The following is a 16,775-nucleotide window of genomic DNA, read 5'->3' as shown; positions in this document are numbered from 1 at the left end:
CTTAACAAATGTTCAGGCTAATGGTTTCCACATTCCAGTTCCAATGATAGTCTCATATCATGGTTGGTATGTGTTCCAAACTTTCCCTGACATCTTCCTCACATGGCTATGTGGACCCATTGCTGGCTTAGTAGATTTAGTAATGCACTTCAATCGGGGAATTTGTACATTGCTGCATTCTAAATTTGAGGTGAATAGTGAATAATCTGGTCCCAGTGTGGATGTTTTGAAACAATTCAAATGGAAATGGCTAGCTGATTTGTTTACGCTAGGTTTATGGCATGTCAAAACATATGTATTTGTCTAAAATTGTATTTATCTTCTTTCAGTAATTCGAAAGCAATCATATTATTAAGTCTAATATCTTTTCTCAAAGCCTTAGCATCTCACTGCTTCTATTATCACCTTGCACTACTGAATAAAGTGTTCACACTTACACGACCCAAAATGTAAAAGCACAAGATAAAAATTTAAGTACATCATCATGAGCATCATCCAAGCATCATCAAGCATCATGTGCATGTTTGACTTGAGTTACCCAATTTTTCTTGTTATTGTTGAGTGTAGCTTGTGAAGAAAGTTTAAAAATTGCTATGTGGCTGTGCCCCAAAATAATTTATTCAAATACTAGATTTCAAATGGTGATTTTTAGATATTTTTACTCAATTTTTGGATGTCTCTGCCGAGCCATAGAATTCTTGGAAAGTTTGAAAACTGCAGTTTTGGATGAATTATTGTGGGCAAGTTTTGGCGTCTTTTTGAGTGTTTTTTATTGCATTATATTCTTGGTAGTGTGATCTTACTTCAGTAAAATTTTGGTGAATTTTGGAGCCCGGGAAATGCATGTTTTTGAATTTGCAAGTTGAACCATTACCTTTCTTTTTTTCCCTTCTCCCGGCCCCACCTGTCTGCCTCCCCTCTCTCTCCCGCGCGCCCGGGCCCGCGCGTCAGCCACCCCCTCCGCGCCTCCCGCGCCTCTGCCCCCGCCCGTTGGGCGCTCGCGCGGTGGCGCACGCCGGCGGCCACTGGCTGGGCCAGCGTGGCCGCCGTCCCTTCACCTCCCATGCCGCCCGCTCGCCTTTTCCCCTCCCCGCTTCAAACCGCGCCCTTTCTCCTCCCCTGGCCCGAACCCTAATGCCCCCGCCTCTCCTTCCTCCCGCTGCCGCTTCCCCTTCCGCCGCCGCATTCCGCCGCCGCCGGTAAGCCCCCGCCCGATTGGCCGCGCCTACACCATCCCCTCCTCCTCCTCGTTCGGTTCCGACCAACCGCCGCCGCTTCCTCCGCCCGCAACCCCCTTCCCGACGTGCCCCTTCCTCCGCCACCGCGGTGCTCCGTCGCGCCGCCGCTCCCCGCCTTGCCCCGCTCGCCCGTGCTGCGGGCGAGCACCGCCGTCGCGCCGTGTCGCTCGTGCGCGCGCCGCCCCCGTCCGTTCGTGCCCCCGTCGCGTTGCCGCCGGTCGGCCGCCGCGACGCCGCGCCGCGCGCGTGCGTTCGCGCGCGGGCTGCGTCGTGGGCGCGCCCCGGCCGCGCCGTGGCGAGTCAAGGCCGCGCCCCAGCTTTGACTCCGCCCGGCCCGGGGCTGGCAGCCTGGGCCCACCTGTCGGTGCCCAGGAGCGCTAGATCCGGGTGGATCTAGCGTTTTCTGCCTTCCCCCCCTTTATTTCATGCTGATTCTTGTAAATTGCATAGAAATTGTTGTAGGTCTCCAAAAATTGTGAATTTTGTTTTGTTGACTCCTCTTTAATAGATCTACTTAGAGAAATTAATTTTATACATGTTAAAGCTCTGTACACTTAGTTATAATTTATTCTTTCTAAACCTAGTTAAATGCTCAACTTATTTTGTGGTACTCTAAAAATGTTAAATCAAGTTTTGTTGGAATCCTTACTGAAAATACTAGATGATGGTATAGTTGGTGCAGTGTTTTCATGCTGTTTGCTAGAGTTTTAATATGTTTGCTTAAATTCTGCCTGCAAAATTGTTTAGTGTGTAACTTTTGATAGAAAATTGATAAAATGATAAAATCACTTCTGTTACTTTGATCATCATGTCCTCTATCTCCAGTAATTCTTTGAGAATTTATAGAGATGCTTTGAGTATCTTTTAAGATTTAACTTGAGTTTAGCAGGTGAAACTTATAAATAACATAAATAATTCCACAAATATGTTCTTGATGCAATTTTAACTCTCATGCTTTTCTCTTGAGATCCCCTGTGTGAAGAAATAAAATCATGATTTATTCTTGCTATATGTTGTTTGAGCAAGTTCGCCTTCGGGCTTAGATTTTGAACTATTGATCGAACTTCGTGTACTTTGCTTGCGTGCCTCCTTGTGTTGAGTGGTACTTAATTTCCATTTCATGTCATGCCAACTCTTTTCATATCATTAGCATCATCCTAATGCACACATCTCATTCATGCATTTTAGTGACCGAGACGCCGGAGGACGCATCCGTTGAGCCCACCGAGATCGTTAAGACCGAGCCGGGAGCCGAGTGTGTTGTTGAACAAGAAGAAAACCAAGGCAAGCAGCTAAGCATGATCCCTTGACCCTTTTAACTTGATTAGTTAGTTATCTCAATGGGGTATACATGTATATGCTATATGTTTATCTATTGCATTGTTGATCCTACTTTCAAGTTATGACCTTTCTTGATTTTACTTCCATGTCCTTGTCACGTGTAGTTAACACTTAAATGATCTAGCGAACGCTTAGTCATGCTTAGACTTGGTCTTTAGTTGCTAGAAACATCGGAATAAGGATCACTTGACTCACTACACCACTTTTAGTATACTTGTGCTTATCCTTGTTGTCGGAAGTTCGAAAAAGGGGTTGGCGCGATGGTTATGTCTTAATTCGAGCGGAAGGTAGGGCCTAGGGAAAGGAGTCTCGGAGGCATAGTCCGCTCGAATTGGTTAAGGACCGTCCGTGGATGACCTCGGAAATTGAGCACTTATCGTACTACCACATATCCATTCATGGGGTGGATAAACCGATTATCCTCTAGTTCTAATCGTTGATGCACGGTCCTAGATGCGTGGCCATAGGGCTTTGTAGAGAGGCTTAGGGGTGTCTCCGGTGGACCTAGGTAACTCTCCGCGCAAGCTAGGCGTGATGTTCAACGGTTACAACTTATCGGGAAAGGTTGATGCGAGTACCCCCTTGCCCAATGTGATTGGTTGGGTGAGTCGCATGGTCCTTGTGTCGTGTGGGTAAAGTTGTACACCCTTGCAAGGTTAATGAATCAATTCGAATTGCCGCGCTCTCGGTTATGAGCAAGCTCTTTATCCTACGAAATCTTCGCAGAAGTTTTGATCAAATGGTTGGTTACATGTCACGTTACCTCTTGTTGATACTTAGGATTTGAGTCATATAATTAACTAAAACTTGAGGTGCGTTGGGCAAGTTAATTAAAATGCTAGGAGGCTAGATGGTGGAATTAGGGAGTTCATGCTTATTTAATTTACTTAGCCCTAAAGCCTTCTTGTGAGCCTTCATATGCATATTCCTTAGTTTATTTATTCGCGTAAGTCTTGCGAGTACCTTTGTACTCATGTTGCTTTGTTATACTAAGTTGCAGGTGAGCCGGAAGTGGTGTTTGGCCATTTCTACCCCGCCGAACCCAGCGCGGGCGAGGAATAGGCTATTATGGTTGATGGTGTCCTTGAGCAATACGCCATTAATATTATCTATCGTTATATTTTCCGCTGCGTATCGTACTTAGGATTACCATGATAAACATTAAACTCTATAGTTTTTATCTCTTCTATGTTATTGTGAGCCCGAGGCTTGTATCCTTTATTTGAACCTTAAATTTCAGATTCGGAACCTTTCCTTAAATTAATGTTGTAATGGTTAGTCGCTTAACTTTGTATTAAAATTTGCTCTTTGTGGATCATTGGTGATGTATGAGCTTGTGACGGTATGTGCATGTGCATGATCTTGGGCATATGTTGGAGCACGTACCGGGACTACCGGATTTAATATTATTTTCGGCGAAAGGTTAAGTTGGTCCTTGATAGTTTAGATGTGGGTTAACCCGTAGCGCGCCATTTGTGCGAGTGCGTGTTAGCTCTCATCTTCACGATAAAAACCAACGGTTTCGCTTAAAATGATATTAAATTGGGCGGTTCTCACAGCGGGTATCAGAGCCAAGGTTCCATGAAGTGAACTTAAAAGTTTGCTTAAAGGGGTTGAGAGCGAAATAAAATTGAGTACTTGCATTAATATTTACTTCTTGTAAAATTTGAACTTAAGGAATGATTGCTAACTTCCTACCTTTGTCTTAGAGCTATTATTCTCTCTAATGCTTCACCTGTTAATTAAATATGCTTAATCTCTTATGTTTTATTGGATAGATGACCACTTTGATCATGGCGACTTGCGCTCAGGAGACGATTGGGTTCCCGGCGATCCTCAACGAGATGTTGAGGAGTTCGCACTACTTTTTCCAGCCCGAGTACGAGGTGAATCTTGTGTGTTGATTGGGATCCATAGGACAATCTTGTGTGTTGATATTTATGTATGTGTGAAAATTTGTATAAACAGAGATATACAATACCTATTTCCTGTGTACCCTGAACTATATATACACATAATTGAGATTATAGGTTGATTTTCCTCTCCCATTTTCTTTCCTTTTTGTTTTGGTTATACGTCACCAGAGACACTAGTAGCCAAACCGGTCACTGATGAGGGATATCAGTCACTAACCAATTGGACATGATTTTTCAAGAGGTATATAATATCGTGTAGCAACCGCCAACCGCCTCGACATGAAACAATAAACCATGTGTTATAATTTACTATAAGGATGTTTATTTTGTTTTTTATGGAGGCACAAAATAACGCCTCAGCACCCGAATTTCATATCCTGCGTCCAACACTGCATTCAACTTACATTAGTAAGTAGATAAATAAATAGTCCCTTCAGTACTGAAATATATAGAGATCTTTTGTAGTGCACTATAGTAGTCTATACTAATGTTTGAAAAAGACTAGTATAGAAACATCCACAGATCAGATTAATTCTATACTACTGAAAATTTCAGCAGTAGTATAGGTAATATACGCGAGTAGTATATAGGTATTATAAGGGTACTATGGGAAAAATATTAATGACATCAACATCCATTTCATTTGGACTATCTTTCTAATTCCATCTCTTCATTTTCATTTATAACTGGAAAATAATTATAAAATTACCCTTACTAATGAAGGGCTAGATCCCCTCTATATTATATACCACTAAGCGGTGGTACTGTGTGCACCATGAAAATCTCAATATATATGCATATCAAACTGTGTAACTGACTCTGCCTAACATACTATACATACACATGACCTACCAGTTTGCTAATTCACAAATTGTTTGCCCTTGATAGGTCGGTAAGGTAGCGGTCTCTTATCTTGCGCAGCTCATCCGCAGCGTCTCTCATCGAAATCCTCTCTGATGGTGTTAACTTGCTGCAGGATAGTGCAAGTTCAGTTACAGAGATGATGGCATTGTCAATCTCTCCCCATCCATTGCTTCTGTGTTGTTGATTCCTTGCACAAGTTTCATCAGTGGACAGGACTGGATCAACAATGTCCATCAGCCTGTCTGGAAACGCCATCTTCACGTAGCCCTGCAAAGTTAACCCATCCACAAACATGGCATCAGTTGGTGCCTTCCCTGTAAATATCTCAAGGAGGAGCACTCCAAAGCTGAAGACATCTCCGCATGAAGAGACCTGTCCGCCGTGCCCGTATTCTAATAATGTACGTACAACAGTGTCAGTATATGATCGAAAACGCAATTACAGAAGAATGACAGAGTCATGGTACTTCGAGTTACCTGGAGCAACATACCCAATTGTTCCTCTTATGCCAGTGAAGCTCTTCGAATTGATGACTTGTTCACCTTCTGAAGCATAAAGGATCTTTGCAAGGCCAAAATCCCCAACACAGGCGACGAAGTCCTCATTGAGAAGAATGTTGCTTGGCTTCAGATCACAGTGCACTATCGGTGGCTCGCAGTTGGTATGCAAGTAATCAAGTGCTTCAGCAACATCGACAGCAATGTTCAGTCTTTGCATTAGTGTCAGGCCCGGTATGTGCCTGGACACATCTGAACGTGGATTAGCATCATGTAGCCACTTGTCAAGGCTTTGGTTTGGCATGAACTCGAACACAATGGCTTTGAAATCATTCTGTCTCGAGTCAGAGCTAGAGCAGCAGGTTATGACACTGATCAAGTTACGGTGGCGGATCTTACTAAGAGCCACGCACTCAGCCATGAAGCTTTTGGAAGAACCTGATTGCTGCAGATCAAAAACTTTGACAGCTACTACAGTTTCAGCATTTTTCAATGACAACCTGCCCCTATATACAGATCCATATCTTCCTCTACCAATCAAATTGGCAGAGGCAAATCTGTCAGTTCCTTGGGCCAGCTCAGTATAAGAAACTTTAGGATACTTATCATCCATGAAAGAGAGGGCTGTTGTTGCAATTGTTGTAGAATGACCTCCCTTTTTCATTCTCCAACAGAAAAATACAAATGCCAATACAAAACATAAAAAGCTCCCAGTTGAGATCGTTATTATAAGAATTACCCTGATTTTCATGTTGCCATGCTTCCCGGACTGAACTTTACAAGCAGGCAAATGTAGCTCCGTGGTACCACCACAAAGTCCATCATTCCCGACAAATAAGAATCCAGTCGAATTGGCAAACACGCCATGCACTGGGACTTGGCCACTGAGATGGTTGAAAGATATGTCAAGATGGTACAATGCGTTCATATTTTGGAAGGTCCCTGGAATCTGCCCAGACAAGTTGTTATGTGCGAGATACAACTCTTGAAGACCGTTCATGCGTCCAAATTCTTGTGGAATTGTACCCGATAGGAGATTCTCTGTCAAATTCAGAACTACCAATCCACGCATTTCGCTGATAGATGTAGGGAGGCTTCCACTAAATGAGTTGCCATCCAAATGGAGCCCAAGCAAGCTTTGGCAGTTGCTCAGCGTGTCAGGTAGTGACCCAGATAGGTTATTACGGGAGATATTCAAGTATGCGAGCTTAGTAAGGCTTGCAACTTCTGGTGGAAGGGGACCATTGAAGTTGTTGTCGGACAAGTCAAGAATGTAAGACAGAGATGAAAGGTTGAAGAATTCTTTGGGGAATGGACCCGTGAATGCGTTGTTTGAGAGGTTTGCTGAACTCAACTGCTGTAGATTCCTGATGCTCACCGGAAGAGGTCCCTCAAAATTGTTATTGTCAAAAGTGAGTAGTTGGAGCTGTGTTAGGTTTCCGATTGTGGGGGGAATGATCCCTGATAACTCGTTGCCATCTACCCACAAAGCTTGCAGATTTTTTAATAGACCAATTGTGCTTGGTAGGGCACCGATTAGATGGTTCTGACTGAGTTGCAACTTTTGCAGGCCGACAAGATTACCAATGCCAGGTGGTATCATCCCATTAATCTGATTAAATCCGGTGTAAAACACCTGGAGATGCGTTGACAGGTTCGCAACAGAGCCTGGCAATTCACCTGCAAGCATGTTGAACTGGAAGCTAAGCACGCGGAGGCGGCTGCAGTTCGTCAATGGCATGATAAATTCCCAGCCCTCTGTGCCACTTGCCTCAATTTTGTTTGCGTCGAAGGTGAGGATGCCAGGACAAAGTGTTCCAATTGCTGGTGGCATCCTCCCTGTGAAATTGTTATCGCCAAGGTCGAGAGTGTGAATCATGGTTGCGTTGGCAAGGGAAGCTGGAACACTTCCTGTGAAGTGGTTTACCCCAAGATAGACAAAAACAAGGTTTGGTTGGTTGTTTCCCCAGTTGGGTGGCAGTGTACCGTGCAGGTCATTTTGATCCACACCAAATGCACCAACTGAAGAAAGGTTGAATACAGCTTCAGGTATGGTGCCCGAAAGGTGGTTCTCAAATAATGCCAGCCACAGGACATTCCTGAGCCTGCCAAGCGCCTCAGGGATCGAACCCTCAAGCTGGTTGGTGTGAACATATAGCGCCTCTAGCGATGAGAGATTTCCCAGTGATGGCGGGATGGTCCCAGTCAAATTGTTCCTCGACAAGAGCAAAGCCACAAGGTTTGGATAACCTCCAAGCCAAGAAGGTATTCCCCCGGTAAGATGGTTCTGGTCAAGCATGATGTAGATAAGGCCAGTGCAGTTTCTTAAGCTATCTGAGATCCCACCATGAAGTGAGTTTCCCCTAAAATTCAGATATTGCAACCGCCAGAGGTTGCCAATTGTTGATGGCATTTCTCCTTGTAACACATTATAGCTAAGGTTGAGATACTTCAAGAATGTTAAGTTTCCAATGGAAGGGGAGATGGTGCCCACAAGCCCTGCCGAGGAAAGATTCAGAGCTGACACCCTGCCCTTGTGCCTAAGGCTGCAGGTAACACCAGGCCACTGGCAGAAATCACTAGTAGTGTTCCATGAGACAAGTGCGGCCGACTGCTGGCTCAAGCTTGCCTTGAATTCCAACAGGGCTTCCCTGTCAGTGGCAATCTCGTTGCTGAAGGGTGACTCTGCTGCTTCAGAAAATGAACATGGAGGAGGTTGCAGCACGAATGGAGAGAGCAGCAACAGAATTGCCGGAAACATTGATGCACACCTTCCATAAGAAACATCAAACATGCAGGTTTAGAGACAGAAGTTAGCAGTCTTAAACAAAAATAGCCAAGTGGCCCTCTAGTTCAGAAAAATTACTAGAAGCTGGCATGGCCCACGAGCTAGTAGTCATAACTTTTTGCGAATTCATGGATACAGGCGTTTACTTCTATTGCTATTAACAACAAGAAGTTATTATTTCTCAAGTGGTTTTGAAGAAATAAAATAGGTCTATCAGAGAAGAACACAAGCTTTGCTTCTATCAGTATCAGGTCTTAATTTTTCTTCCCAACAGGTCTCATTTTGTTTCACTACATGAGGTCCAAACAGATATTGACCTCTTTAGTCTTTATGCAAAAAATGTTGCCCGGCAACACCTCAGGTCACGCACAAACCATGATAACGCTACCAGGGAAAGATGTAGATGAGTGCAAGAGCATACTCTTTTTTTTTTGTGAAGAAATCAGCAGGAGCACTGCTATATCATTTAAGAGAGGAAATAACATACTCAATTATCTATCAAACAAGCCACTGAGCCAGTGATCATGGTGTTACACCTATGTTATATCATTTTACTTCAGACCTCGATATCTCTAACCAAAACGATTTGTGTATTATAATAGAGTACATTTGGAACAACTAAAACATACGAAAAGTAATGAGAGTTTTCAGATGAAATTTGTCATATGAAAAGAGGTAATAGGATGAAATATGCTGAGTTACTACTTAGTAATAGCTATACACAAGTTAGGTAAAACACAAGCACATGCCAAGCCAGAGAGCATATATATTCAAACAGAAATAAGTACACTTGGCTTTACAAGAACAACTTGAAGCGCACAAACCTCCAGAAACGCCAACACATATGGAAGATCGTCTTCTATCTCCTAATTCCGCCTGGCCAGCTTTTCTATCTGTGTCCCTGTGTGTGACTCCATCCCTGCTACCACTGCTATATGTACATGTAAAGACGGTAAGATGCAGTTAGCCAACATGCCTGCAGATCATTTTCCACGCACTTGACTTCCAGGTCCTTGTTTGACGTTGCTGTGTGGACTGGTTCCTATCAATATAAGTTTCTTGGATTGTGAGTTCTGACGTCTCAGTTTCACTAATATCATACAAGGCCGGCCACGTCGCACTCCAACGAGAGTGGCAAACACGTTAAGCTCCGTGTGTCGAAATTCAACAACAGTTGAATAACACGAACCTTCGTTGGAATTCAGAGCAAACGCGACGCGACTTCTATGGGGATGGACTTGTGAAGTGGATCCTTCATTCTGATGCTATGAACTGGCCATGGACTCATCGTTCTCCATACTCCTGCCACAAGAGTACTGGCTTGGTGTATATTAAAGTTGAACGAGTGGTAAATTTTCTGTTTCCAAAGTGATCTGATGAGAAACTAGCTAGGGGCGATTAGAGTATAAATATTCGCTATACATATGTCGTTGATTTTTCATTGGCGGAACCACTTCTTGGTGTGGTGATCCATCAACTAGAGTTAAAACCTGTTGCTTTGATTTATACCATTAATTTTTATCAGCAAATTCATCACGATATAAAGTAAGTACATTGCTTCAGTGTTTTCATAGATCCGTGTCATCCAGTTTTATGTAGAATTTTTTATGATATGGAACGAGAGGGATGATAGAGAACGAGGTGATTGTTTCGCAAAACAGCCGCCTCATAAGCTAAGTGTCGGGGACGAATATCACGGATCCCCCAAAGTATATTCTCTAGGAAGCTAACTGCAGATTAGCTCTCCCGAATTATGCGGCTCAGCCTGACCACGCTGTCATATGGCCACGGACAGCCCACCAGGAGGAGGGGCACCGACGGCCCAATACCAAGCATAGACAAAGGACACGAGCCGCCTCACCCGACCACCAGAGGTCAGGCTCCGCCTCGCCTGACCCCAAGGATGCGGGCATAGTCTCGTCCGACCCCTACAAGAGAAGCTCCGCCTCACCCGACCCCGAGGGCACAGGATCAGCCTCACCCAACCCCGTAGGGGGAGCTCCACTTCGCCCGACACTGTGGGTGAGGATTCGGCCGTACCCACCCCAGAGACATAGGGCCCTCAGGGTCTCATGGAATGACAGGCCGGGGTCAAACCTCTAGCGCGACGGCAGGTAAGCACGTGCCTCGATGTGACCTTCGGAGAGGACAGGCCATTGTGGCAAGCCCTGTTCGTCCACCGCATCATGGGTCAAGCCGTAGAATGCGCCGGGGGCTCACGCCACCCGTCTTGTCGGGGCATACGTCATCCACCAAACACGCTGGGGGCCCGCTGTGGCAGAACCAACTTGAATTATACCGGCTCAAGTACGCGAGTCCATTCCTGAGGGCTCCAACGTGCTTCAAACCGTATAATCCCTTGGCCTGTCGGGTAACGTCCCGATAAACCACCGAATACAGGATCAAATAAGGTTACCTCACACGAAGGTGAGTCCAGAGATACAGTCACCGTCATATTTTACATCACAGGAAATTACAATACAAGAGTTTCTTAAAGCAGTACGAAGTTCTAAATTTAGAAAAGTTGTTACAAACTGTTAAAGCTATGGTTTTTGGCAGCGGAAAAACATGCGCGATGATTTACAGCACGTCGTCAAGACGGATGTCATGCTAAGCCCGGGCATGACATCACTCGGGATCATCAGCATTGGCCGGAGACGGATCCCATTCCACGGACCAACCATCCGGAAGAGCACAGGGCCAAGGCAGGGGAAGAGTAGCGTCTTCAAAGATATTACCTGAAAAATATATAACTAGCAAGGCTGAGTATGCTAATACTCAGCAAGGCTTACCCGTTTCATGGTATAGTTAGCCATGTAACTAGACTTATGAAGGCTTTTAGCTTTGGGTAGAGTTTTCAGCTGAAAAGCAACAAAGAGTAGATCCTTAATGTCAACTTTTAGCTTTCAAATTCTATGTGATTATCCAATCTAGATGAGCACCTTTAGCTATTCAAGCATGGTAGAATCTTTGGTCAAACACCATCTTTGATAACCATATAATTGCTCTTGTTACTCCATATGGTAAAAGGGATAAGCAGTCTCAATCTTCGTGAGAAGCGGATGATTCTGAATCGAATTCAACCTTGCAAGGTAAACCTAACACACACGCTTGGAACATCCAAAGATCGTCCCGAAGCAACCATTTGCCTCTCATTCCGGGTCGTGGATCAGGTCCACCACAAGCGACTGCAGGACCATACGCACACCCAATGTGTGCAGGACGTACGCCTGTAGCACGACTACATGTCCGTACTCCTGGTTGCCCTTGCAACACGTATTCCCACACGTCGAATCAAGTAACCAGAAGAACCAAAATACGAGTGGTGGGAGGTATGTCCACTTGCCGGGCCGATTGGTTACTAGGCTTACCGCTTACCATATGTCGCGGCATGTGGCTAGTACTTTCAAACGCTTAGCCACTACTACCACAATTTGCGACCTTATCAACTTTTATCAAAACAGACAGGGTAAACTTTTAGATCATGATACTGCACATGACCCTGTCCATCATCCTTATAGTAATTGCAGAATAGTAAACACTCAACTCCTATATCGCGCGAGTGACAGGAAATTACCCAACTTCTACCGGTCCTATTAGCAGAGCATCTACACGATAAGGACTCAGGTACAGTACATTGGTTCCTAGGGTTCATGCATCTAGGGTTCCATCTCAACTCTTAGACTTAATGCAAGATATAATATATAAGTATAAGATTGCATAATGTAGTAATTTAAAATACTGGGTTATGCACCGGGGCTTGCCTTTACTGGTGGGGCTGAAGTCAGTAAAGTTAAGATCTTCCAAACTTTGGTTCGGGGCTTCCGATATCCCTCGGTGACGTTCATTTGGTCTTCAGGAAAATCCTCCGTAGACTCCTGGGAGATTTTGTAGGTACCGTTTGCGGATGTAGTCGTATCTACATGCAATGCAACATTACATTCAAAGTGTGCATATGAAACTACCTTACTTTATAATAAAGTTGCAATTAAACACTCATTTAACATACTACTCACATAACAATCAAAAAGATTAGAAACTAACTTGGGTAGAGCTTTAGGTGGACAACTAATTAGAATCGGCTATTTGTTGAAGATTACAACAGAGCCGATTGGAACAAGAGGGGTTTAGCCGATAGAATTGGCAAAGGAGGAGCTATCTATTTTGCCTTAGGAAATCGGCTGATTTCTGTTTGAAAGAGAAATCGGTAGAAACGGTCTCTGTATATAAGCGGAAGAGGTTAGCCGATTGATAGGTGCACCGGGTTTCTAATTGATCGATGAAAGCATCGACTACTTTAACAGAGGGGTGATTCCTTAAGCAGCTGTGTCTTAATTGAGATGTGCTTAAATGTTATTCTAGGTAACTAGGTGTGGTTGTATCGGCTCGATTACGTCAGCACAACAATTGAGGGACGTACAGCTGATTGGAATGTGGTTGAGGGTATGTGACCGATAGATATATATAGCCCATCTCTCAGCCGATAAATCGGCTGATAGAAGTGTGTGGATAAGGATGGGTAAACTAAGGATTGATCGGCCATAACCGATATGGAAAACAACTAGAATCGACTTAGATTGGCCGATAGCAAGAATCCTAAGATTGTGTGTACACCTTTGATACATCGACTATGTGCAGCCGATGTAGGACAGAACAAAAGAATTATATTGGCAGTAGCCGACATTAAAAAGATAACAACCGTATCAGCTAACCAGCCGATGGTAGAAGCATATCAAAGAAATGCATCGGCTGACAGCTGTTACCCAGAAACATCATAGACTCCAAGGAAACGAATGTTTAGCGCCTGAGCCGTTAGCCGACGCTGAAGCATAGCTGCAGAGATGTATTGGCTAAGCAGCAGATGCACCCCGGACTAACAAGGATCTTTATACGAAGAGGACCTTAAGGAAACGGCAATCAAAACAAGGACAAAGTCTTGATGGCAGGGATATGAGCACTCGTGTAAAAGGATTAACTAAATACCACACATCTTCACTTGAGACATACATCCTATGATTTACCCTTTTAGCCACAACACATGCATATCATATAAGGTACAAATAAAGCATTCATTTCCTAATATTTAACATAGACCACAAATCAAAGACTTTCAACTCCAGATCACAACATAAAACTTGTAGATTTTGACCTAAGGATTTAAACAAAACTGATTTTGTATTTTTATGAACTTCTCACGAAATTCTATGGAATATAGAAGTTCACTGATTTGAAATAAAGAAGACTCTGGAAATTTTATAGAGAACACCCTAGAACTTTCTAAATCAAAGCAATTAAGTCTCTGGTCGGGGAAAACAGAGAACAGGATGAAGATAACGATGTTCTGGCAAAAGGGGTCGCCGGCACTAGGAAGATTCAGTGAATCAGGGCAAACCTTGGGATAGCCTTGGTTGTGGAGGAGAATAGGAGGAAAGTGAATTCCCGCGGTGAACAGGATCGGCGATGAGAAGTACTTGACGGTGACGAGATTCCATGGGTGACGAAGAAGCTTGCTAGGGGATTGTAGTGGGCAGAGAATGGCTGGAGGGGTAATCCCCGCGGTGATTCATGGTGATGGCGGTTGGCTTTGTCATGGCGATGATGTTCCGGCATACAGGGATCGAAGAGGCTCGATGGGGGAAATCCAGGAGTTCCTTCGAGGTGTTGTGGTCTTGCTCGAACGATCGGCGAGGGATAGGAGTTGCTGGATGTCGTGGACCCCTGGGACGAGACGATAGAGCCGGATTGGTTCGCTATGCCAACTCCTCTGCAAACCTCAAGATCCTCCTGCTCATGAGCTGAGCCTTCTCTGCTCACGCACGTGTGCTGCAGAAACACGGTCGGCACACCCGCGTAGCCTCCTGCAGGACCGCCGCGCCCGGTCGCATCTCCTGCGCGCTGTTCCCGTTCTGCTCTCACACCACTGGCCCTCAACTTGCTCGCGCATGGTCTATTGCCCTGCACGCGCACACGCCTGCGGAATCGAGCCGAGCCGGCCACTGGCAAAACACTTCCGCTCGCACTCGCGAACGTGCTGGTTCAATTCCGCTCGGACCTCCGGGTCCTGTAACTCCGTCGTCCTCTCCATCTGCTGTGACGCCATTAGGACCGGTCTACCACTGCCGCCGGTCTTGCACTGCGCGTCGAACCCGCACCGCGTTGCTCCTGTCCCGACCGCCTCGTGTCGCTACGTAGCTTCTCCTTCTGACTCGCCGCGCCATAACCGCCACCTCTGTCTCCGCGAGGGCCGTGGTCTGCCTGCATCAGGGCCGTGCCTTCCGCCGCCTTCTCCTCGATGGCCTCCAACGTCCTCCATGCGTGGCTCTACTGCTCCCGTGCGGATCTGCCCGCAGCCGCTGCACTGCAGCTCCTCCCGCACCGCGCGCGACCTTCCTGCACACCAACTCGGTCGCGGCCTGAGCTCACCCTAGTGGAGACACCGCCATGCGCTGCATGTCGCCGCCCTGCACGTCGTCGCTCTGAACGTCGTTGCCCTGCACAGTTACTCCTTCTGGCGCACGGCTCCTGCACGCACCGCCAGCCGCTGCACTGCAGCTCCTCCCGCACCGCGCGCGACCTTCCTGCACACCAACTCGGTCGCGGCCTGAGCTCACCCTAGTGGAGACACCGCCATGCGCTGCACGTCGCCGCCCTGCCCTGCACAGTTACTCCTCCTGGCGCACGGCTCCTGCACGCACCGCCCGTGTGCCGCTCACGCCGTCGCCTACGCTGCACCCTGCGCACGCTATCGCTTGATCCGGCGTGCCGCTCACGCCGTCGCCTGCGCTGCGCCCGCACCGCGCCTGCGCGCTCCAGCCCGCCAGCTCCTGCGCCTGCTACGGCCGCTCCTGCGCCAACCTCCGCACCCACTCGCGCCCACGTGCCCGCTCCAGCGTTCTGCTCCGGCCGCCTGGATCCGCCCTGTGCTGCTAGCTCCCGTCCGCCGCTCGGGCCGGGTGGAGGAGAGAGAGAGGGGGGAGGGGAGAAACCGGGGTGGAGATGAGGATGGAGACCAGAGAGAGATGCCGAGGGGGGGGGGAAGAAGGAAGATGCTAGAGAGAAGAGAAACATAGGAGAAAGAGAAAAGAGACTTCCCAAGGACTTATGCATAAATTTAGAAAACTGCAGGGACCTTTCTGTAAAGCATAAATTTCCCATTAATCTAAAACCCTAATGAAGAAATGCCCAAAATGAAAGTTGGAGAGTTTTTCAAACTCTACAATATTGCTTTAGGGCCCAAGTTCAAAAACTTAAAACTTATATCTTTACACGTTAAATTTTGAACAAAAGTTGGATTTGAATTACTTTTGTCCTAAAGAGTGTAACTTCATAAAATTCAGGACCTAAATGCAAGCATTTATGACACGTCATGATGACGGGATAGACACGTCATAATGATCGGATAGACATGTCATGATGACTTGCACCTTTTACACTTTAGTCCTGAGTAACTTTGAGAATTACTTTTGTAAATCACTATTTGCACAAAAGGACTTATACTTTTATAAAATTACATAAATACCCCTATTTTCACAACTTTACCCAAATTTTTATACAATTCAACACATGCATTTCTAATGCAACTTATTGGATAAATATATATTTTTTACAAGACATAAAGTAAGAAAAACAAATTTGCAAAACTACCCTTCACTTATTTTGAGATTACCTCCCATCCAAATACATTTTGCAAAAACAACCCTAGTTTTTCCATAATTACAAAAATACCCTTTTTACTGCACTTTAAATTTTCAAAAGCTTTACATAAACACACACAAGCTTTACACTAACAAGCACATACTTCACACTAACAAATTATGTGCCTAGATTACGAGTACATGAACTGTCACACCCGCGCCACCCACGCTGTTGAGACGCACGTCTCACACCAGGGAGCGGCACAGGGACACCCCCGTCATCACCTACAAGGCCAGCGAGGCCCATGCGCAGGGAGGAGGAGTAGCGGGATCCCGACGACCTACTCCCTCTCCCCCCCCCTCTCTCTCTCTCTCGTGTATCCGAACCCTGCCTCTTGGCATATAAAAGGGAAGGGGAGGGACCCCGTAAAAGGGGAGACTGAACTCTCAGACACTCGCACACTCACGTGACACCCGCTCCATCTCTCGCCCGTTTG

General features: G+C 45.8%; 1 protein-coding gene across 2 annotated transcripts; it reads right to left on the bottom strand.

The window, feature by feature from the left end:
* Positions 1-5,173: 5,173 nt before the first annotated feature.
* On the bottom strand, positions 5,174-9,562 carry LOC112902191 (probable LRR receptor-like serine/threonine-protein kinase At3g47570). Of its 2 annotated transcripts, none has more exons than XM_025971124.1 (3): positions 9,469-9,562; positions 5,836-8,627; positions 5,174-5,751 (listed from the first exon to the last, which is right to left on the bottom strand). In XM_025971124.1, exons 1-3 carry the CDS (start codon positions 9,486-9,488, stop codon positions 5,360-5,362), a joined length of 3,204 nt encoding a protein of 1,067 aa, XP_025826909.1. In that variant the 5' UTR covers positions 9,489-9,562; the 3' UTR covers positions 5,174-5,359. The 2 variants fall into 2 exon arrangements, with proteins under 2 accessions (XP_025826909.1, XP_025826910.1); XM_025971125.1 differs by having other exon boundaries at positions 5,551-5,751; positions 5,850-8,627.
* Between the last annotated feature and the right edge of the window lie 7,213 nt (positions 9,563-16,775).

This window comes from Panicum hallii, chromosome 8, assembly GCF_002211085.1.
Source record: "Panicum hallii strain FIL2 chromosome 8, PHallii_v3.1, whole genome shotgun sequence".
Classification (NCBI taxonomy): Eukaryota; Viridiplantae; Streptophyta; class Magnoliopsida; order Poales; family Poaceae; genus Panicum; species Panicum hallii.
This window is presented reverse-complemented; position numbering and strand designations above follow the sequence as displayed.

Coding starts and splice junctions, on each gene's coding strand:
- LOC112902191 (XM_025971124.1), bottom strand. CDS start 9,488: ATGTGTTGGCGTTTCTGGAG. Junction 8,628..9,468: donor ATGTGTTGGCGTTTCTGGAG/GTTTGTGCGCTT, acceptor TTCTTATGGAAG/GTGTGCATCAATGTTTCCGG. Junction 5,752..5,835: donor AATTGGGTATGTTGCTCCAG/GTAACTCGAAGT, acceptor GTACATTATTAG/AATACGGGCACGGCGGACAG.